Source organism: Carcharhinus amblyrhynchos, chromosome 11 (genome assembly GCF_965287045.1).
Source record: "Carcharhinus amblyrhynchos chromosome 11, sCarAmb.v2.hapA, whole genome shotgun sequence".
NCBI lineage: Eukaryota > Metazoa > Chordata > Chondrichthyes > Carcharhiniformes > Carcharhinidae > Carcharhinus > Carcharhinus amblyrhynchos.
Window position 1 is genome coordinate 1,854,579 of NC_137334.1, and position 23,181 is coordinate 1,877,759.

Below are 23,181 nucleotides of genomic sequence, written 5' to 3' on the forward strand. Positions count from 1 at the left end.
TACCCTCTCTGTGCAAATAAACATGTCTCTTACATCTCTGTTAAACCTTGCCCCTTGCACCCAAAACTCACGTCACCAGGAAGTCGCCTCAAATTGAGTGGAGGATTGACAAGTGCTCACTTACTGCCTGCAGCCCGACCATGCTGTCACTGACAGTCCGCATCTCCCCTTCCCTGGGCATCTCCAGTGACCGCTATCCAAAAGGGATCAGGGTCTGGAGGCCTGGCTCACCACCCACAGGCTTCACGTTCTCTCCGGTGGAGACAGAAGGAGCCATGAAGGAAATGATGGCGCGATTCCTGCAGAGAATCAGGTGGTGGCTCTTAGAGGGCAAACACAGGGGCGAGGGAGGAGGTGCTTGGGGGTCAGGAACTGGGAACATTACAGGGTGCTGGGGACAGGGGGAAATTTGGGGGAAGATTCTAGATGGGGGTGAAGCACTCACCCCCTGCTGCCCGGATAAGGTTACTGAACTTTATGTGGCACTGCTTCCTGGTCCAGGGGGTCAGTGCCATGGCACTGACCGAGCGGTGACTGCCTCCCAGATCTCATTGCCATCAGACCTCCCCACCCCCCCCAACTCTGCATCCTCCTGGGGGGGTGGGGAGAGGGTGTCCCGCCTCTTCTCTGCTGCATCCAGCGGTCTTCCCCAGTCGCCCTGAGAATATCGGGGTGCTAGTTGTGCGCTGATTTTGTCCTCAGGACCTGTCTGCCTGTCCATCCTTGAGTTTCTAATGGAGCTGCCCCTCGTTCGGGCAAATCAGCTGCAGACAGTTTGGTGGAGAAATCCAGCAAGTTAGAATGCCTGTTAGCATTGAGGGGAAGGCAAGTGAGCACCTACAGGTGTACTGCCGGGGAGGGGAGCAGTGGTGGATCACTGCCTCAATGACTGGAGACAGGAGAAAGAGAGGGAGGTGTCACACAGTCATCGGAGCCTAACAGAGATGGGGGCCTTGTGTGGGAGGGTTCGATTGGAGGGGGTGCGCGGGGGGGGGATCACTTTGCTTGATATCGGTCGGGTGGATGGGGGAGGATGGATCTCTCTGTCTAAGATCAGTGGTGGGGGAGGGGGCTCTGCTCCCACACTGCCAGAGATCAGTAAGGTGAAGGGGGGGAGGGGAGGGGGCCGCGATCAGTCTGGATGGCGAGGGGGATGGAGGATAAGGGTGTCAGTAATGTTGTGGGGGTGGAGTAATGTCTGTGGGGGCCAGGGGGAGATGCTATCCGGCCCAGGAGGAATGTGGCGGGGGAGCAGCATTCTGTTCTTTTTTCTGCGCATGCGCAGTTGGGGGCACCGATTGGAGCGGCAGGGTTTCAGGTACGTTAAGCCCCACCCACAGGCTTGTGCAGCGCGATTCAGACTGGCTGATAGTTTTGCAGGCAGAGTGTGTACGGGTGTCTCAGACACAGAGTGTCTCAGAATGGGTCTAAAAGTCGAATCTGAAACACTCCCAATTTCAAGTCTGCCCAGCACTTAAATTCAAAATGGTAAAATAGGCCCTATTTCTCTGACAGCATCGAAAGAATAACCACACAAACTCTCGCCATCCATATCCACTCGTCTGGGAGGATGGAGGTTTAGAATCACAAGATGCTGTTATCCACCAGTCCAGCACATTGAAGGCATTCACCATTTCCCTGCCTCAGATGGTGAACAGTACAGAACAAAGGGCAGCTCCAAACCGCGCTGGGATCTTGATGTTATGAGTCAGGAGAAAGCTTGCTCTCTGTGGAGAACACGACTAAACACAGTTGCAATCCTGTTGTCTCATGATTATGACGGTGTCCTTTCAGTTGGCCAATTATGCTCATCTTCAACTCCACCCACCAAAAAGACCCTCTTCTCACTTCAAGATATCGCAGATTTACAGGGAATGCGTTGCGTTGTTTAGATTGTTTAGAATGGCGAATGCTAGTTTGAAAACTTGCTCCAGCGCCTTCTGCACTCGACCTGTCGCCCACCAACTTACCCAATGAGCATTAAACCACCCAAAATAATCATCCCTTTCCTAAGTTAGCCTTCAACCTCCCTCATTATCCTGGATCCTCTACATGCCTTCCCTCCCCTCCCGATTTCCCACTCGTTACCGTCCCCATGCACACCCTGATCTTGATCCCTCCTGTTATCTGAGCCACATGTGTAGTCTTCTTTCTTGACTGACCCCATGACTCCCTTCTCCTACCCAGCTATTACCTTGGACCTGCCACCCTACCCCCACTCCCACTCCCACCCACCTCCCCAACTCCCCATCTGTGAACACTCCTGGCCCCTCCGCTGTTTAGTAACCTTAGTTCAACCCCCAGGACCCCACTGTTGGCAGCACTGACTCTGCCCCCTGGGACCATCTCTCTCCCTTTATCCCTGCACAACCCTCTTCCCCCACCCAACCGCAGGATCTCCATCCCAGGTCACTGTACCCTTGCACTGCCTCCCTTCCTGCTGAGACAGTCTGCCTTCCTACTACAGTCAAATTATTTGGACTATCTCCTCCCCAACCCCTCTTTTCCCTGGGCAATCCGCCCTACTCCCTCTCCTAGCCTGCCTCTTTTGTCCAGCTTCCTCTCCACCCTTCCAACATATCTCCCTCTTACCCCCTCCACTTGCCCTTCACGTTCACCCTCTGCTCTACCCTCCTGCTTCATCCACCCAGCCCTGACTCCTTTCCCCAGCCACCCTGGATTAGTCAGGCTGTGAATGGTCTCCAAGTAAACGAAAAAAGCATCAACTCACCTCTAATTTATTGAAGAGGTCAAGCTAACCAGGTGCACACTAGTTACTGGGCTTGTACTCGTTAGAGTTTAGAAGAATGAGGGGAGATCTCATTGAGACGTATAAGATGATGAATGGGATGGATAGGATAGAGGTGGAGAGACTCTTCCCGCTCAAAAAAGACAGTAGGACTAGGGGGCACAGCCTCAAGATAAAAGGGGGGCGGTTTAGAACGGAGTTGAGGAGGAACTTCTTCACTCAAAGGGTGGTGAATCTCTGGAATTCTCTGCCCGTTGAAGTGGTGGAGGCTGCCTCGCTAAATATTTTTAAGAAGCGGGTTGATGGGTTTTTGATAAGAGAGGGGATTAAGGGTTATGGGGAGAGGGCGGGAAAGTGGAACTGAGCCACGACAGATCAGCCATGATCTTATTGAATGGCGGGGCAGGCTCGAAGGGCTAGATGGCCTACTCCTGCTCCTATTTCTTATGTTCTTATATGCAGTCACAAGGGTGAAAACTCTAATTCCTGACTGGAGGGGAACTTAATTGCAGTGAGGTGACCTTTTAATAAGGATTTGCGATATACTGATACATGCAAAACTGCTTCCCAATATTGTTTGTCAGGAAGCTTGGCTCACTTTGCAAGTATCCAAGACCAGAATTCCAAATGTTCATCCCACCAAAGGGGAACTGATTTCTGACCTCACATCAAATTAACTTCCCCTGTCCACCATGCCTCCTGCTGGCCCCGGGACCGGACGATTCCACCCATTATTAAAGTTTGACAGGTATCGGTTACGTTTCACTGATTACCCGCTACTCACCAAATTGACACAAACATTAATCAGTGACCTGAGGTGTGGCAGGAATGAAATGATCGGCTGCCTTTGAAGTGTTAAACAAATGCCTTCTATTAGATTACTGGCAGCTTCCCACTCCACCTGGCGCCTGCAGAAACAAAAATATCAACCAGAATCTGACAAAATGTTCCACTGTTTTATACTAAATTAATACACATTCAAGTATAAACAGATATCTTAGACATCTCGTATCTAACATATCTGCCTCACAGAATCCCACAGTGCAGGAGGCCATTCAGCCCATTACGTCTGCATGGACCACAATCCCACCTAGCCCCTATCCCCATGCATTTATCCTGGCTAGTCCCCCTGACACTAAGGGTCAATTTAGCATGGCCAATCCACCTAACCCACACATCTTTGGGCTGTGGATTACACAAAGGTTGGTGGATTTGCAGACAGCGATGAGGACCATCAGAGGATACAGCAGGATATAGATCAGTTGGAGGCTTGGGCAGAGACAAATGTGAGGTAATGCAGTTTGGAAAGTCTGACACAGATGGGAAATATACAGTAAATGGCAGAATCCTTAAGAGAATCGATAGGCAGAGGGATCTGGGTGTACAGGTACACAGGTCACAATGCAGTGGCAATGCAGGTGGAGAAGGTAGTCAAGAAGGCACACGGCATGCTTGCCTTCATCGGCCGGGGTACTGAGTTTAAAAATTGTCATATTGCAGCTTTATACAACCTTGGTTAGGCTGCACAGGGAATACAGTTTTCAACTCTGGTCACCACACTACCAGAAAGATCTGGAGGCTTTGGATAAAAGATTTACCAGGATGTTGCCTGGTACGGAGGGCATTAGCTATGAGGAGAGGTTGGAGAAACTTGGTTTGTTCTCACTGGAGCGACGGAGGTTGAGGGGTGACCTGATAGAAGTCTACAAGATTATGAGAGGCATGGACAGAGTGGATAGTCAGAAGCTTTTTCCCAGGGTGGAAGAGTCAATTACTCGGGGGCACAGGTTTAAGGTGTGAAGGGCAAGGTTTAAAGGAGATGAACAAGGCAAGTATATTACACAGAAGTTGATGGGTTTCTGGAACTTTCTGCCAGGGAGGTCATGGTGACTTTTAAGTGGCGTCATGCCAAATACATGAATCGGATGGGGATATGGTCCCATGAAGGGTAGGGGGCTTTAGTTGAGTTGGGCAGCATGGTCGGTGCAGACTTGGAGAGCCGAAAAGCCTCTTCCCGTGCTGTAATATTCTTTGTCCTTTGTTCAATGCACCTAACTAGCACATCCTTTGGATTACGGGAGAAAACACAAGCTGGCACGGGGAGAACAGTTGGTGCTGTGAGACAGCAGTTCTAACCACTGCGTCATCTCTATATGGGGGAGGAGGCTGTCAAACTGTGTTCTGAGCATCCTCCTGCCCCGATCATCTTAAATTCACACACACACACCCCCACCCCTCTCTCTCTCACACACACACACCCCCACACCCCTCTCTCTCTCACACACACACACACACACCCACACCCCTCTCTCTCTCACACACACACACACCCCCACACCTCTCTCTCTCTCACACACACACACACCCACACCCCTCTCTCTCTCACACACACACACACCCACACCCCTCTCTCTCTCACACACACACACACACCCCCACACCCCTCTCTCTCACACACACACACACCCCCACACCCCTCTCTCTCTCACACACACACACACCCCCACACCCCTCTCTCTCTCACACACACACACCCCCACACCCCTCTCTCTCACACACACACACACCCCCACACCCCTCTCTCTCACACACACACACCCCCACACCCCTCTCTCTCTCACACACACACACACACCCACACCCCTCTCTCTCTCACACACACACACACACCCACACCCCTCTCTCTCTCACACACACACACACCCCCACACCCCTCTCTCACACACACACACACACCCACACCCCTCTCTCTCACACACACACACCCCCACACCCCTCTCTCTCTCACACACACACACCCCCACACCCCTCTCTCTCACACACACACACACACACCCACACCCCTCTCTCTCTCACACACACACACCCACACCCCTCTCTCTCACACACACACACACCCACACCCCTCTCTCTCTCACACACACACACACCCACACCCCTCTCTCTCACACACACACACACCCCCACCCCTCTCTCTCTCACACACACACACACCCACACCCCTCTCTCTCACACACACACACACACACACCCACACCCCTCTCTCTCACACACACACACACCCACACCCCTCTCTCTCACACACACACACACACCTCTTTCATGCACACAAACGCACCTCTCTCACATACATAGACACACACACACACACACACACGTTTCTCCAAGAAGATGTTTGTAATACCAAACTTTACTGTTTCATTTATCAGAGCCAAAATCATTATTTATCTACCTTCACATAAAGGAGGAAGGGGCCATATTGATCTCAATAAACAAGGAAGGCTCATATTCACTTCAATCTTAATTTGATGTCCTGCTCATTGCTGGGCTGAATTAATAAATTCTTTAATCTCAGCAATAAAACCAAAGGTTTCATTAGCTTATTAAGGAACTCTGCACTAGCGGGTAGTTCACAGAACAAACACAAGTACTGTGAAAATTACATTAGAAATCTTTCTTTCTCTCCCTTTGTGCACCTCATCGAACACTGAATTCACCCATTCTTTCTGACACTTCCTCCTCAGGTCATACAAGCAATTTCACAACCCTTCCCTCTGAGTGGTTGTGAACTGACCCATCCACTCAGACCCTCGATGTCCCGTTTCCCTTGATGTTGTCAGCTCCCACGTTCAGCAAGCTGTCGTGCAAAAAACATTTAACACCTAAACGTGCTGATTAACAGCAGGTGCCGTCAGATTGCTCGCAACACCAGCAATTCTCGACAAATATTTACTAGGTTACAAAACAAGTTACCTTAAGGTTGGCATCTTGTGAATCTTATTAAACATTCGATCTAATCGTTTTAAGATTAGGATGAGAGCTGGCCGTACAGCCTCCGTAGTCCAGTCGGTGATTGGAAGCATTTCCATGATGTATCTTCGGAGTCCGTGGCTCTCCATTGTTTGGGTGTCGTACGGTGCAAGCTTCAGAAGGGAATGTGCAATTTCTGCCAATCTGAAGTGCCACAAATGTGAAATTTTTTTCATGAGTACAAAATATTATAACTAAAAATTCTAAATGTAATAAATCAGGGGTGGATCAATGAGGCTTCCAAACAAAATACTGTTTAAGGAACAATCCGATATATATACAAATGTGGTCCAACAAAATAACAATGTGATTGTACACAACTCTTCTGATTCCAACTGCCCATCCTTCCTGACCCGGGATACACACCCGAGCACTCAACTTGCTCAGCTTCCCGCCTCGATACCCCATAAGGTCTGGCTCAACCATGCAGCCCTCAGGGAAAGTCCCCTTAAAAGGGTCCACGCTACCACACTGCTACCCCCACCCTAAGGAGAAATCCTAACGTTTATCCTTAATGCAGTAGAGCAGATTTTATGATACACATTTTAATACTAGGATATTATCGCTGGCATTCTTCCAACTATTTAGAACGATATACACGCAGCAATTTAAATCCATCGGGGAGAAGATAGTTACAAATGGTGCACTTTTACTGAGACTGAAGTGACCAATCTGTGGGAGGAAGGTTCTGCCACAAGGACCACGTACGAAGTGGTTATCAGGCATCATTTTGGGTTGTTGCTTTCGATTGTCAAACTGAGGAGTCACTAATTGTCAAAGTTCTGCATGTCGGTTTAAAGGTGATGTCTCTATTTCCCGGACCATCAGTTAGAGTCTCAAAGGTGCAAAAATCAATGTCTGGGAGCTTCATATGACACTCGGAAACATCCTTGAAGCACAGCTTTAGGCATTCTATTGGTCTGATTTGTAACAGACGATGCATTTCCATCCTGTAAATGTGTTTGACCCAGTGAAGCTCCGCCTGTTTGATGAGTGCCAACATAGCTGGGAGACTGGTCTTCAGAGCACACACTGTGACTTTGTCCTCCCAGGAGATTTCCAGACTGTGCAATACTAACACAGAATACAAGGATGTCAAGTTTTAAATACAGTAAGAAGTCTCACAACACGAGGTTACAGATATGACTTGCCTGGGCTTGTAAAATCTCACTTACTCTCCTGTCTGGAGACAATACACATCTCTTTAACCTACGCTAATGCTCTCTCCACTCACATTGTCTGCACCTTTAAGACTTGAATAGCAGGTTAGCTGTAAAGACTCGCAGTATTCTGTAAACTGTGTGTGTTTATACGCCTTTCTCTGATCAGAACCTTCCACACACCTGATGAAGGAACACCGTTTCCGAAAGCTTGTGGGATTACTATCAAATAAACTGGTTGGACTTAAACCTGGTGTTGTGAGACTTCTTACTGTGTTCACCCCAGTAAACGCCGGCATCTCTACAAAAAGTTTTAAATAAAGGGTATATACCCTTTAATGCAAAACCATACCTCATATGTGACTTCACATCGAGTAGTTCAAGAGCGGTAACCCTTGGTTCTCCAGCCATATTCTGAAGAATTTTCAACCTGGGACCACAGTGCTTGAAGAATTCAGTGCAAATATTTAAGAGTGATTCCCGAGGCCTGCGGAATTCTTCTCTTGCTATACGCTCATCCAATTCTTCAGTAGGAAGACTCTGGCCCTCTTCTAACAAATGAAGATTATCTCTGCAGGAAAACAATACCGCTCTCTGATTAGCAAGTAAAATGAGGAATTTCAACATCATCATCTTTCAACATTATCAATAATTTCCAACCAACTAGGTGATTTAGAAAGTTAAAATCCTGCCATTTCCCATCAAGCATCATCATGAGAGGACCATCACTGCAAAGCTTACAATGGTTCAAAAAGGCTGGCCTTCTCAGGACAATAATAAGCGAATAATAAAACATAGAACATTACAGCGCAGTACAGGCCCTTCGGCCCTCGATGTTGCGCCGACCAGTGGAACCAATCTAATGACCCTCTAACCTAAACTATTCCAATGTTATCCATATGCCTATCCACTGACCATTTGAACACCCTTAAAGTTGGCGAGTCCACAACTGCTGCAGGCAGGGCATTCCACGCCCTTACTACCCGCTGAGTTAGGCCTATCCAGAATAAATTTCTTCTTAAGAACTGAAGCATTGTGGTAGAACATATTTTCGAGGATATTGTTGTATGGTTGTATTCGCATTTCTTCACAGAATGAATTCAGATGGGGATGTTAAACTGAAGCCAGATTTTTCTCCACAGAATGACAGGCAAAGAGAATCTGGTCAATCTCAAGTATTTTCAAATGATGTGCTTCTATATAACTTCCTCTGCTCTACTTTAAAGGAGTTACTTCCACTTTTCCTTATAAACTACATAAATGCAAATTGGTGTTGCTTTGATATTTCGTGCCTGTCAGAGATCAGTTCACAGAGCGGGATAGAGCATAACAGACTTACAAGTGGAAAGCAGGTCAGGGAGTTTCTCATATCACGCATTGACAAGGAGTTACCATCATACTCATAATTCTGACAAATCTCCAGGACCTGATGGTTCGCACACCAAAGTTTTAAAAGAAGTATTTGAGTAAATTACAGATGTTTTAACCATAATCATCTAAAGACATTCAATAATTGTCCTTTTAGATTGGAAAATTGCACGTGTAACTCTACTATTTAAGGAAGGCGAGAGAAAAAACGTGAAATTTCAGAATGGCGAGCAATTGGCACTCATGACCCTGAGAATTGGCCAAGAATGCATCCCTGCCAACTCCGACAAGCCCACTGCCATTTTATACTCAAGTGAGCACTGATTGGCAGCAGGCATTACTTCTATCCACTCACATCTGTTTATGAACACACCTCTTTATCACCCAACGAAGGCCTGAGACTCCAAAAGCTCGTGCTGCCAAATAAACCTGTTGGACTTTAACCTGGTGTTGAGACTTCTTACTGTGCCCACCCCAGCCCAACACCGGCATCTCCACATCTATAAAACATATCAAAAAGTAAGTGTAGGAATTATCACAGGTTTTTCCTGACCTTGTATTGGCCGTTCCAGGCATGGCATGGTTGGCTGTTGGAGCTCCTCGATGACCTTGGTCGGACCTGCTCACCTGAGGAGCAGTCATTGGTCTGTACCGAAATCCATCAGGAAAAATAAACACACAAATTCAAACTAAGTTTCCTTTTTGGCAAACATCAGTTGATGGAGGCAATTACAAAAATTAAAACAAATGCAGGTTTACAAAAATTGTAATACTGTAAAATTATAATATTAATTTCCTTTGATCAAATTGATCGGATGGCCTCCCTCTGCACCACCGAGATTCTATGGTTTTCTGTGTTTATTTTTAAAATCATTTCATGCATTATGTTTTATTTAATAAAGCATACAGCAATCTACTAAAAGTCATGGAAGGATCCAGATTGTGTTGTTTAATTTATATTTTCTAAAATCTACAGGAGCGGCACGGTAGCACAGTGGTCAGCACTGCTGCTTCACATCTCCATGGTCCTGGGTTCGATTCCCGGCTCTGGTCACTGTGTGGAGTTTGCATATCTCCTCGTGTCTACGTGGGTTTCCTCCGGATACTCCGGTTTCTTCCCACAGTCCAAAGATGTGCAGGGTTAGGTTGATTGGCCCTGCTAAGAAATTGTCCCTTAGTGTCCAGGGATGCGTAGGTTAGAGGGATTAGTGGGTATAATATGTAGGGATATGGGGGTAGGGCCTGGGTGGATTGTGTTCAGTGCAGACTCGATGGGCTGAAGGGCCTCTTTCTGCACAGTAGGGTTTTATGATTCTATACACAGTAGACCTATACATGCTTACGAACCACTGAATTTCATTCAGAACAACATTGACATTCACAGTATAGACTGAAAGGACACTATAAGGACAAAATTAATAATTCACCTGGTGAGAGATTCAACACTATATAACAGGGCTTGTAAGGATGTGGCAAGTGAAGCAATAGCAGTGATTTCATCTCGTGCTGCAGATGATGATTCCAATTGAATTGTTTGCTTCTTTAGTTTCTGCAAGTAGCAGGGAACCAGTGCTTCTAGAACCATCAACATTTGAAGACTATATGGCACAAATAAGAAACATTAAACCAGACAAAAGCTCTGTGTGGCAACAGCAAAGTCAAGTCAATTCTATCGTGGCAACCAGCTAAATGGCAGAAAGGTGTGAAAGTACATAGGGGCCAGAAATCTAGTTCAGTGCACGGCTCCAAAGACACTGTAGGTATATGTTCATAAATGAGTTACTTTTGCAATATAACATAATTGTCATCATCAAAGTTAAAATTTTGCTCAGTCTTTATTGAAAAGATAACGAACAAGGAAAAAAAATGGGAAAATTCTGTCAATGGACATGAAGTGGAATCTTTTCATAACTGAAACAGAAATAATAACTATACTTTGAAAGCTGTGAGATGTGGAAAAAGCATACTGACAATGAGAGAGAGCTGAATGATGTGAAAGAGCAGAATGATTTGTGAATCCAGGTCCATAGGACCATAAAAAAACACCTCAACTGGATAGATCAATCCATTACAAATACTGAGATTTACTAAGAGCTTCAGAATATAAAAGCAAAAATGTGAGAGTGAATCTATATAAATCTTTAGTAAGAAAGTTGTGGGACAATAGAGAATACACAGTGTAGATTCATTATAATACTTCCTACCATGAGAAAATAAAGATTTCGATAATTCTGGGGGCTTTCTTTAAATCAGAGAGAACTTCACGGTGATTTGTCAGAGGTAAGATGGGTTAGAATATGTAGAATCATTCCAGTCATTAAAGGTTTACAACAAGAGAACACAGACATAAGATCAGACATGAGCTTTAGGATAGAGAGCAGAAAAAACTTTTACACAGAGTCAGTTAGATAAGTGTGGTTCATCTGATGGATACACCGATACGCGCTACCTGGGCCATACAGTCTGCCATCTTATTACAATTTTATCCTATTTACAAGGTAAATGTGGTGGAGACACACAATTGTAAACCGATTGGGTAGATTTCAGCTTGCTGCCCAGGTAATGGAGATCAGGCAGCATTAATAATGGGTGGCTGATCTGCAATTCTAGTTTTATACCCCACTGGCAAGTTGAAAATCCATTCTATCCTGCCTGAAAGGGAGATGGCTAACAAGCTGGTCCTTCAGGGATACAGGCGGGATTTTACAGCCTTGCTTGTCCCAAAACCATAAAATCCTGGCCAAGGTCAACAGACCTTCCCTCGATCTGCCCCTCGCCCGCTCCGATTCCCACGGCAGGTGGGGCGGTAAAATTCCAACCATAACATCAAAGTGGAAAAGCCAAGAAGAAGAAGCAAATAAACAAACACAGGGTAGTTTCCAGCCGTTCTGGAATAATCAACATTCAGCATAAATCAGGTGGTAATGACAAGGAATGGATGCATGATTTCACATCGTCATTACCATTTCACTTCTTGTTCAGAAACAGGTTCTGTTGGAAATAATAATGGCAAATTGGATGAGCATTAAAGTGAGCAAGGATGCTAATGTGATGCCTCTTACTTCTGCAACCATTTGGATTAATCAGGCATCACTTGACACAGACAATGGTGTTGGCCACTGCTGTGATTGGCTCCGTGTTTGTATTCATTGCAGACTTCTGGTTCTGCTTCACTCATTGTGAAAATACTTGGAAAGTCTTTTGTAACGTAATGAACAACACAGGCTGTCCAGAAAAGCTGTGTTTTCATCAGCATTCCCTCAATCCTCTTTGAATTACCTACGCTTCAGCACTTTGCATTTAATAATGTAACATTTCTGATGATTTAGATTTAGGGCAGCATGGTGGCACAGTGGGTAGCACTGCTGCAGTGCCAGGGTCCCAGGTTCGATTCCTGGGTTGGGTCACTGCCTGTATGGAGTTTGCACATTCTCCCCGTCTCTGCATGGGTTTCCTCTGGGTGCTCCAGTTTCCTCCCACACTCCAAAGATGTGCGGGTTAGGTTAATTGGCCATGGTAAGTTGATCCTAGTATCAGGGGGATTAGCAGGGTAAATATGTGGAATAAGGGGAATAGGGCCTGGGTGGGATTGGGGTTGGTGCAGACTCGATGGGCTCCTTCTGCACTGAAGGGATTCTATGATTCTAAGAATTTGTCACTGATAATATTACTGCATACCTTGTTTCTCAGGATGACGTCTATTAGATCATTCAATCTACTACTATTGAATGACAGGGATCATTTGAGATTCAGGCCCAAATTTTGTGCAAAGCGTATCTCACAGTATTCCTAGTTAGTCAGACATCTGCACATTTAGCTTTTAAAACGTTTTGCCAATAAAGTTTCTGGAAGTGAAAGCTGAACATTAGGTGAAGCAGGATATCTGAGAGCTTGGGGAGCAATAGGACAAACAATGCATTTCTTAACCACGAGATTCAAAGTTTACGAAACAGATGAAAGACAATAAAGAACAAGGGTGAATAAAAATGGATGTATTGAGTGCCAAATTGGTACAGAATAAAAATTAAAGAGAGTCAAAGAAAAATTGGATTGAGTGAGAAAGAAAAAGAGGTAGCAAAGAAATATATTTTTTAAAAATGGCATTTTAAAAATCTCCCCAAATAATTCACAATCTCCAGGAATGAGAGCCACTCATGGGTGTTCCATTCCTGGGTTAGGGAGGCTGATTGGCAGTCATTACCAACTAGCACACTGTTAAAAGTGTACATGCACTGTTAATTATTAGATATAGTTTTCTGAGGCATATTTAATAGATAATTAACCTGCAACTTCAAGAAAATATCAAAGGTTAAGCGTGAGATGTCTATTCATATAGCTGACCTCAAATTAGCCAGTAACTTCTGCCAATCCACAAGTCATGGCCATCTCTTCCTCATCAAAGATTGTTGACTGATTAGTATATTAATAATGGTATGTATCATCATGATGCTGTCATTTTTTTTAGCATAATCTGGGTTACTGTTTACTGAGAGTTATAATACATTCACAATTCATCACATATTTTGCGAATTTTTTCCTCTTTTGCCAGTCTGACAAGTATATAACTTATCCAAATATGTTACAAGCTTCATTTTAGATTTCACATAATATCATTCTTTTAGTCTCAGCTATGTGTATTTTTTTTTGGCTCTGTTAGATTCAGCATCACAAAACATAGGCACATAACCAGGACAGTTATGGAAGAAATCTTGTTTTACACGTTTAATTCTTAAATAATATTCCAGTACCTTCTAAGTGATTCCGGTGCATACGCAACTACTGTGACACACAGTTTAACAGCTTCACTGATAGAGAAGGCGAGATCTTCATTTCCATAGCAGAAATCTAGAAGTCCATGAAAAATCATTATTAGTTTACAGCAGAGTTTGTTTTACTGATATTTATTTACGCATGCTTCCTTAAAATAGAAGAGGAACTTCTAATCTTGCTATCATTGCTCAGTTTCATTTCAATTCAATTGAGATCTGAGAATTAAAAGAGAATCCTTATTTTACTCTATAACATGTGTGATGATATGGTTCCTTTAAGAAATGCATCTGCATCACGTTTCTTGCGAGGGGTATGTTTAAAATTCAGCTCTGTTTTACAAGGTGCCAAATTGTCTGGAAAAAAAGATGCAATCTCAGAATTCATGATAATGATTGATTTTAGCTAATGGTGTATTTGTCTAAACAGAGTTAATGTATTTGTGTTTACTTGAGTTTCCCTTGAGGTTTCAGAGCTAGGTTTTGATTAGGTTGATTGATAAAAACAATCCTGTGTTAATGGGCAAAGGTAAGCTTTCAGGAGAGACAGAGTGCAATCTTATCAACAAAATTCTAAGTGCCAAACAAGCAAGTGAAAATGGGAGCGTTTCAAACCTGTTTATTCAGCGAGAGAACAAAATCAAATTTTATGACACGTTGAAAAAACACGAAGCAAAGTGTGATTCTTGACTTACGTGGAGTATACAGAGTCTATTGACACCGGGAAGCCAGCTGTAGAGTGTGTGAGAGAGCTATTACATATTTGCCTTGATCTCCCAATGCACTATGTACAAAATGTACCATTCACAGGCGGCACGGTGGTTAGCACTGCTGCTTCACAGCTCCAGGGACCTGGGTTCGATTCCTGGCTTGGGTCACTATCTGGGTGGAGTTTGCACATTCTCCTCGTGTCTGTGTGGGTTTCCTCCGGGTGCTCCGGTTTCCTCCCACAGTCCAAAGGTGTGCGGGTTAAGTTGATTGGCCATGCTAAAAAAAATTGCCTTTAGAGTCCTGAGATGCGTAGGTTAGAGGGATTAGTGGGTAAATATGGAGGGATTAGCGGGTAAATATGTAGGGATATGGGGGTAGGACCCGGATGGTATTGTGGTCAGTGCAGACCTGATGGGTCGAATGGCCTGTTTCTGTACTATAGGGATTCTAAGTCAAAAGAGCATAATGCATTGGGAGATGTCACTACCCCACTACATTACCTCACCCTATCAAACCACCCAATCACTGAATGCCACCCGACTGCAGTCACCCCAGCCCCAGTTGCTGCTGCTATTCACTCCCCCAGGAGCTGATCGTAACTCCTGTTAAACCCCCAGCTGATCCCCACACCCCCACCTCACTCCCTATCCAATCGATGCCTCATTTCACTCCCCCTCCTCCCCCCCACCCCCTGCCCCCCCCCTTCAGTCCCCCTCCCCCAACAGTTTATCGCCACCCCGGCGATCCTGAATTGCAGAGGACACAGCCCCCATGTGCTGCCTCGCCTTCAGGTGAGGCCATTAAAGCATGTGAGCCTAAAGAACTGTATCCTGGGCTCACTAATCATGTTAAATCAGTCCTGCGCCAGGCTGATTTGGCCAATTTAACACGGCCGGTAGTATCACAAGAGGCAAGAACCCGGGCACAAACCCAATTTATTGCCTCTCGCACAATCTTACCAGCTCGTGACAAGCCAGTAAGGTTTTTAAACTGTCAGGTTCTGCATGGTTCAGAAAGCAGCAAACCATGTTTCACTGTCTCTCTCTCTCTCTCTCTTTCGATGTGGAGATGCTGGCATTGGACTGGGGTAAATACAGTAAGAAGTCTCACTACACCAGGTTAAAGTCCAACAAAATTATTTGGCAGCACCAAATCTCTCTCTCCAGAAGTGCTCTGAGAACGCTAGGACTGGCAAACTAATTATTAGCTCATAAACCCGTGTTTGTTAACTGATTTTAAAGAGGAGTTTTAAGTCTGTAAGAGGAATATTGCTAGAAGAGAACTCAGAGATAGGTTAGCAGTTAAGAATTCTATCTTGTCACATTTAAGCATTGTTCAAATGTTAAGCATTAAACTAATTAATTTGTCACAGTTAAACTGTGTTTTAAATAAAGTTTATGATGATAAAAGCTTCCTAGTTTGTCAGTAGAATTGTATCCAAAGTGAAACATCATATCCTCACATTAATGTCAAAATAGCCAATGGGGGTTTAGTCTAACTTCGTAATAGACATTGAGATTTCTGATCTCATTCTCTTTAACACAAGCACCACTGACTACATATTGAAATTAATCAGCTATATAAATACTGTAAGGACATAAGAACTAGGAGCAGGAGTCGGCCATCTGGCCTCTCGAGCCTGTTCCATTATTCAATAAGATCATGGCTGATCTTTTCATGGGCTCAGCTCCACTTACCCGCCCACTCACCATAACCCTTAATTCCTTCACTGTTAAAAAATGTATCTATCCTTGCCTTAAAAACATTCAATGAGGTAGCCTCAACTGGGCAGGGAATTCCACATATTCACAACCCTTTGTGTGAAGAAGTTCCTCCTCAACTCAGTCCTAAATCTGTTTCCCCTTACTTTGAGGTGATACCCCCTAGTTCTAGTTTCACCTGCCAGTGGAAACAACTTCCCTGCCTCTATCTTATCTATTCCCTTCATAATCTTATATGTTTCTACAAGAACTCCCCTCATTCTTCTGAATTCCAATGAGTATAGCCCCTGTCTACTCAGTCTCTCCTCATAAGCCAAACCTCTCAACTCCGGAATCAACCTAGTGAATCTCCTCTGCACCCCCTCCAGTGCCAGTATATCCTTTCTCAAGTAAGGAGACCAAAACTGTACACAGTACTCCAGGTGTGGCCTCACCAGCACCTTATACAGCTGCAACACAATCTTGCTGTTTTTAAACTCCATCCCTCTAGCAATGAAGGACAAAATTCCATTTGCCTTCTTAATTACCTGCTGCACCTGCAAACCAACTCCTTGAGATTTCTGCACAAGGACACCCAGGTCCCTCTGCACAGCAGCATGCTGTAATTTTTTACCATTTAAATAATAGTCCATTTTGCTGTTATTCCTACCAAAATGGATGATCTCACCAACATTGTACTCCATCTGCTAGGTCCTAGCCCACTCACTCAGACTATCTCTCTCCCTTTGCAGACTTTCCAGCTTCCCTGTACACTTTGCTCTGCCACCCATCTTAGTGTCACCTGCAAATTTTGACATACTGCACTTGGTCCCCAACTCCAAATCATCTATGTAAATCGTAAACAATTGCGGTCCCAACACTGATCCCTGAGGCACACTGCTAGTCAATGATTGCCAACCACAAAAACACCCATTTATCCCTACTCTTGGCTTTCTGTTAGTTAACCAATCTTCTATCCATGTTACATTACTTGTAACGTTGTGCATCTTTATCTTATGTAGCAGTCTTTGGTAGTGCACCTTGTCAAATGCCTTCTGGAAATCCAGATACCCCACATCCACAGGTTCCCCATTTTCCATTGCACATGTAATCTTCTCAAAGAATTCCACTAAATTAGTCAAACATGACCTTCCCTTCATGAACCCATGCTGCGTCTTACCAATGGGACAATTTATATCCCTATGTCTTGCTATTTCTTCCTTGATGACAGATTCAAGCATTTTCCCTACTACAGAAGTTAAGCTAACCGGCCTATAGTTACCTGCCTTTTGTCTACCTCCTTTTTTAAACAGTGGTGTCACATTTGCTGTTTTCCAATCTGCGGGAACCACTCCAGAGTCCAGTGAATTTTTGTAAATTACCACTAGTGCATTTGCTATTTCTCCCGCCATCTCTTTTAGTACCCTGGGATGCATTCCATCAGGGCCAGGAGACTTGTCTACCTTTAGCCCCATTAACTTGCCCAACACTCCCTCTTTTGTGATAGTGATAGTTTCTAGGTCCTCACCTGCCATAGACTTCCTGTCATCAACGTTTGGCATGTTATTTGTGTCTTCCACTGTGAAGACTGACACAAAATACCTCTTCAATGCCCCAGCCATTTTCTCATCTCCAGTTATTACACCCCCCCTCTCGACCTCTAAAGGACCAATGTTTAATTTAGACACTCTTTTTCATTTTCTATATTTGTAGAAACTTTTGCTACCTGTTTTTATATTCTGAGCTAGTTTATTCTTATAATCCATCTTACTTTTCTTTATAGCTCTTTTCGTGGCTTTCTGTTGACTTTTAAAGATTTTCCCAATCCTCTAGGTTTCCACTAATCTTTGCCACTTTGTATGCATTTTCTTTCAATTTGATCCCTCTTTTATTTCCTTAGAAACCCATGGCTGATTATCTCTTTTTCTATAGTCGTTCCTTATCACTGGTATGTAAGTTTTCGGAACACTGTGAAAGGTCACTTTGAAAGTCCCCCACTGTTCCTCAATTGTTCCACCATAAAGTTCTTGCTCCCAGTCTACCTTAGCCAACGCTTCCCTCATCCCTTTGTAGTCTCCTTTGTTTAAGCACAAGGTACTGATATTGGATTTTATCTTCTCACGCTCCATCTGTATTTTAAATTGAACCACACTGTGATCGCTAACTATAAATAGAAATTGGGAATTCTGTAGGGAATAACTCAGCTCCTGGCTTGTCAAAGCCTGTTCACCATCTACAAAGAAAAATCAAACTGATGGAATACTCTCCACTTGCCTGGATGAGTGCAACATCAGCAACCCTCAAGCTCAACACCATCCAGGAGAAAGAAGCCTGCTTTTCCCATCCACCACCTTAAATATCCACTCCTTCCACCACAAGTGCACAATGGCAACAGTGTCTGCATCTATCATGCACTGTGGCAACTCGCCAATGCTCCTCTGACAGCACCTGCCAAAACTCTGACCTTTACCATGTAGAGGAATAAGGGCATCAGTCACAGAAAAACAACACTTTTATAGTGGGAGGTAAAGGATTGTTGGATATTTTTGTCTCCAATGGAGCTCCACAGGGCTCAATGCTCTCTGAGCTTTGCCTTTTCTCATCTCCATTGATGATTTAGACACCAACGGAGAGGCATGATAAACAAGCATGTGGATGATACTGACCATGTGGTTAACAGCAGGAAAGAAGACTTCTGACTGCAGAAAGATACAGATGATCTGGCCAGTTGACCAGAAAAGTGGAGAACAGAATTCACTCAAAAGAAGTGTGGGTAATGCAGTTTTGGAGGTACATCAGTATGAGGAAATGCAAAGTAAATGAGTGTGGAGAAACAGAAGGACCTTGGAATATATGTTCCGATGCCACAGAGCCCATTTATGTCTGTACTTGTTGATGAAGAACTACTCAGCCTAATGCTATTGGTCCCCCATTGCAACTATCCACCTTCAAGCAGACATCCAAATGCTTTTTAAATGCAAACTCAACCTTTTTCCTTATAAATTACACATTAGAGACAAAGTACTCCGTTTATCAAGTTTCTATTCATTCATGGCTAGCCCAGCATTCACTGTCTATCCCTAATTGCTCTTGAGAACAGCATTGAGAATAGTCTCAACACAATTTAATCATTTAAAACAACTTTTTTTTAATAAATCTTTTTCTGCTTTTGTTTAAGATTTTGAATAACCCAGTGATTTTACTGATCAAACAACAGAAACAAAAAGATCTTGTTGGATTCTTCAAATTGTACACGAAAAGCCATTTCGGCAAATATAATGCCATATTTGAGGCATCAAGGATCAAACATTGAGGCAGTTAGAAATAATAATCCTAGATATCAAGTATTTGTTTTTGGAGTTAAAATGAGATGAATCGTTATTATAATTCTGATTATTTTAATTACAAATGTAGTAAGCATTGATGTTAAAGGTAATAAGAAGCTAAGGAATACAGATAGAATCATAGAGGTTTACAGCATGGAAACAGGCCCTTCGGCCCAACTTGTCCATGCCACCCCTTTTTTTAAAGCCCCTAAACTAATCTCAATTGCCCGCATTTGGCCCATATCCCTCTATACCCATCGTACCCATGTCACTATGTAAATGCTTTTTAAAAGATAAAATTGTACCTGTCTCTACTACTATCTCTGGCAACTTGTTCCTGACACACAGTGTGAAAAAATTGCCCGTCTGGACACTTTTGTATCTCCTCTCACCTTAAACCTACGCCCTCTAGTTTTAGACTCCCCTACAGTTGGGAAAAGATATTAACTATCTACCTTGTCTATGCTCCTCATTACTTTATAGACCTCTATAAGTTCACTCCTCAGTCTCCTATGCTCCAGAGAAAAAATGTCCCAGTCTATTCAGCCTCTCCTTATAACTCAATCCATAAGTCCTGGTAGCATCCTAGTAAATCTTTTTTACATACTTTCTAGTTTAATAATATCCTTTCTATAATAGGGTGACCAGAATTGCACATATATTTCAAGTGTGACCTTACCAGTGTCTTCTACAACTTTAACAAGACGTCCCAACACCTGTATTCAATGTTCTGACTGATGAAACCAAGCATGCCGAATACCTTCTTCACCACTCTGTCCACCTGTGACTCCACTTTCAAGAAACTATGAACATGTACCCCTAGATTTCTCTGTTCTGTAACTCTCCCCGACACCCTACCATTAACTGAGTAAGTCCTGCCCTGGTTCAATCTACCAAAATGCATCACCTAGCATTTGTCTAAATAAAACTCCATCTGCCATTCGTCAGCCCACTGGCCCAATTGATCAAGATCCCACTGCAATTGGAGATAACTTTCCTCACTGTCCAGCATGCCAACGATCTTGATGTCACCTTCAAACTTACTAACCATGCTCCCTATATTCTCACCCAAATCATTAATATAAATGACAAATAAGCAAGAATGTAATGCTAGTGAAAGGGGAAACTTGAGAATAATGCTACTGGAGTTTCTTACACTCCAGTAACCTGATGGTATTACTACATTCCATGGTATCGTAACTCATCAGGAGATTCCTTGCTGTTATTTGATACTTCTCTTTTATGAAAGATGGATTACAAAATTATAAATGGAACATTAACACATGACTACAATTCATTAATTGTGATTATCCTTAGAAATAATCATATAATGCATATTTTCATTGCATTATTTCTTATGACACATTAAACTTAATTAAGATTACCTAGAGATTTCAGCGGTTTCTCAGCTTTTACTAATTCCAGCACATCCAATGTGTCTTGTGTATCACCCTCCAAGGACACCAAGAGGTCAAACAGACATTGAGAAGAGACGCCTTTGGCTGATCCACTGGCTGTAACATCCTAAATACAAAAGCCAAATGCAGTTTTCTTTCATGCAAATTTTTGTTTTCAACATTGACATGAATTTTCCTGTATTGTTCCTTTTAATTCTTACATGAAGATTTTCTCAATTGTTCAACTCGTTAAAGTCATGTGTGAACTACAGGCAGTTCACAGAGAATAAGAAGATGCCAAATTTAATAATACATACTTGATCTCAGCCAGAGAAGTGGTAGGCAGTTACAGAATCCCTGTGTTAGAAGACAATAGATAGGTTCTCTTCCTGATTACTGTTCAGTAATCCCAGATAAAGATGTACATTTATGAATGCATTCTGAGGATGATGTTGTCTAACATTCACAATACCAGTCAAATGCAAGACTGTCAAGACAGCTGCGAAACTAAACCCAATATTCAGGAGGAGAGAAGGGAAGAAATGATTCAAAAGCGAATTTAAAAAAATGAAACCAATTGCTTACACATTTATGTTACTGAATGAAAACCTGTAGCCCATTTGAGATTGGCTTTGCAAGATCTTGATCTTGGAGACTAGAGATGTCCCTCAATCAACAAAATATAGTCAGCAGCCTGTTTTAAGCATGAACAAAACTCATGCCAAGTCTAGCTGACAATCATCAAATCAGCATTGGGATGTATGACCACAATCATATAGTGAGGAAAGTGTGTTCTAATTAATAGTCACTTGGACAATAACACTGTTATTTTTAACATGAATAATAAATAAACTGCAATTGGATAAAATATTTTGATGGGAATCATCTGGGATAACGTCTAAAATCTTTCAAAAGTAAAACTTTGCCCTCAGAGTACAAATTTGACTTATAATTAGGATAAGGAGAGAGGGATGGAATGCAAAGTGAATTTTGTTTGCTTACCGAGAACTCCAGTAATGGTGCTGCGCTCGCAAATAACTGGAGAATAAAAGGCTTTCGATGCAAAATATAAAATTGGCGACATGCAAATTCAATTGCTTGGCGTAGTAATGGATTGCTTTCATAATCAGCATAGACCTGTAGAAGAGAAAATTTTAAAACAATGTGGATGCAAGTAAGTGAGAAGCGTGCAGAGTTTATGATTAATTCTTATTGAAATTTTGAACAGTATAGTAAGATTCAGTTCCCAATGTATGATTATGGGAAGGAAAAGAATGTTTTTTTATATACAGGAAGGGGAACAGACATGTATTTATCATAGCGTATTTTATGACCTTAAGATGTTCTAAAGAACTTTACAGGTAACAAATACATTTAATTTGAACTCACTCTTGTAAGTAGGGAATATAGCAGTGTATGCACAAACAGCAATGTAATAACAGCCAGATAATCTGGGCTGGGATTCTCCCAAAACAAAACTAAGTGCCCAATGAGTGGGAGAACAGGAATATTTCCCAACTGTTTTATTTGGACGTATTTACCTGAATGACTCTCTGATACTGTGCAACGCACAGAACCGTAGTGGAGGTGGGGGGGGACTCTCTGATACTGTGCAATGCACAGAGCTGTAGGGAGATTTGCACTGAAAAGTGGAGGGGGGGGGGGCCTCATCCCACCTCAGATGCTGGCAATGAGGTGCTCAGTGGGCTGGTGCGCATGTGTCGATCTGTCAATGTGGAGATCAGGACATGTGCAGTGGCCCCTCAATAACAGCCTCCTGATTGCTAGTCTCCCCGATGTTCCTGGAACCCTCCCCTTGATCGCTGGCCTATCGGACCCCCACCCCCACCCCCGATCCTCCCACAGCCTCCCAATTGAGCAGCTCAGACCACCCCCCTCCCCAATCCCTCCCAATTAACCACCCTCCACCCCCACACCGATAACCAGCCTCAACACCTCCCTCCCAATGACCAGCCCAGATCACCCTTCTCCCTCCCTCTCCCACTGATCCTATTGCAGAGTCACAGTAAGAAGTCTCACAATACCAAATTAAAGTCCAGCAGGTTTATGTGTCGCACGAGCTTTCGGAGCACTGCTCCTTCATCAGGTGAGTGGAGAGTTGGGTTCACAAGCAGGGCATATATAGACACAAACTCAATTACAAGATCATGGTTGGAATACCAGTCTTTACAGG

General features: G+C 43.6%; 1 protein-coding gene across 6 annotated transcripts in view; it reads right to left on the minus strand.

Annotated features, from left to right (window-relative positions):
- unc80 (unc-80 homolog (C. elegans)) overlaps positions 1-23,181 on the minus strand; it is a 262,012-nt gene that overhangs the window by 66,312 nt on the left and 172,519 nt on the right. For 5 of the 6 annotated variants that reach the window (XM_080198381.1, XM_080198378.1, XM_080198379.1 and 2 more), the window contains 8 exons: positions 21,990-22,124; positions 20,976-21,114; positions 13,836-13,932; positions 10,515-10,685; positions 9,641-9,733; positions 8,072-8,290; positions 6,503-6,703; positions 3,534-3,657 (listed from right to left, as the gene is read on the minus strand). In XM_080198381.1, coding sequence (XP_080054507.1) covers positions 3,534-3,657; positions 6,503-6,703; positions 8,072-8,290; positions 9,641-9,733; positions 10,515-10,685; positions 13,836-13,932; positions 20,976-21,114; positions 21,990-22,124 — 1,179 coding nt within the window. The remainder of the gene's footprint in view (positions 1-3,533; positions 3,658-6,502; positions 6,704-8,071; positions 8,291-9,640; positions 9,734-10,514; positions 10,686-13,835; positions 13,933-20,975; positions 21,115-21,989; positions 22,125-23,181) is intronic. The other variant, XM_080198380.1, reaches the window with a different exon arrangement.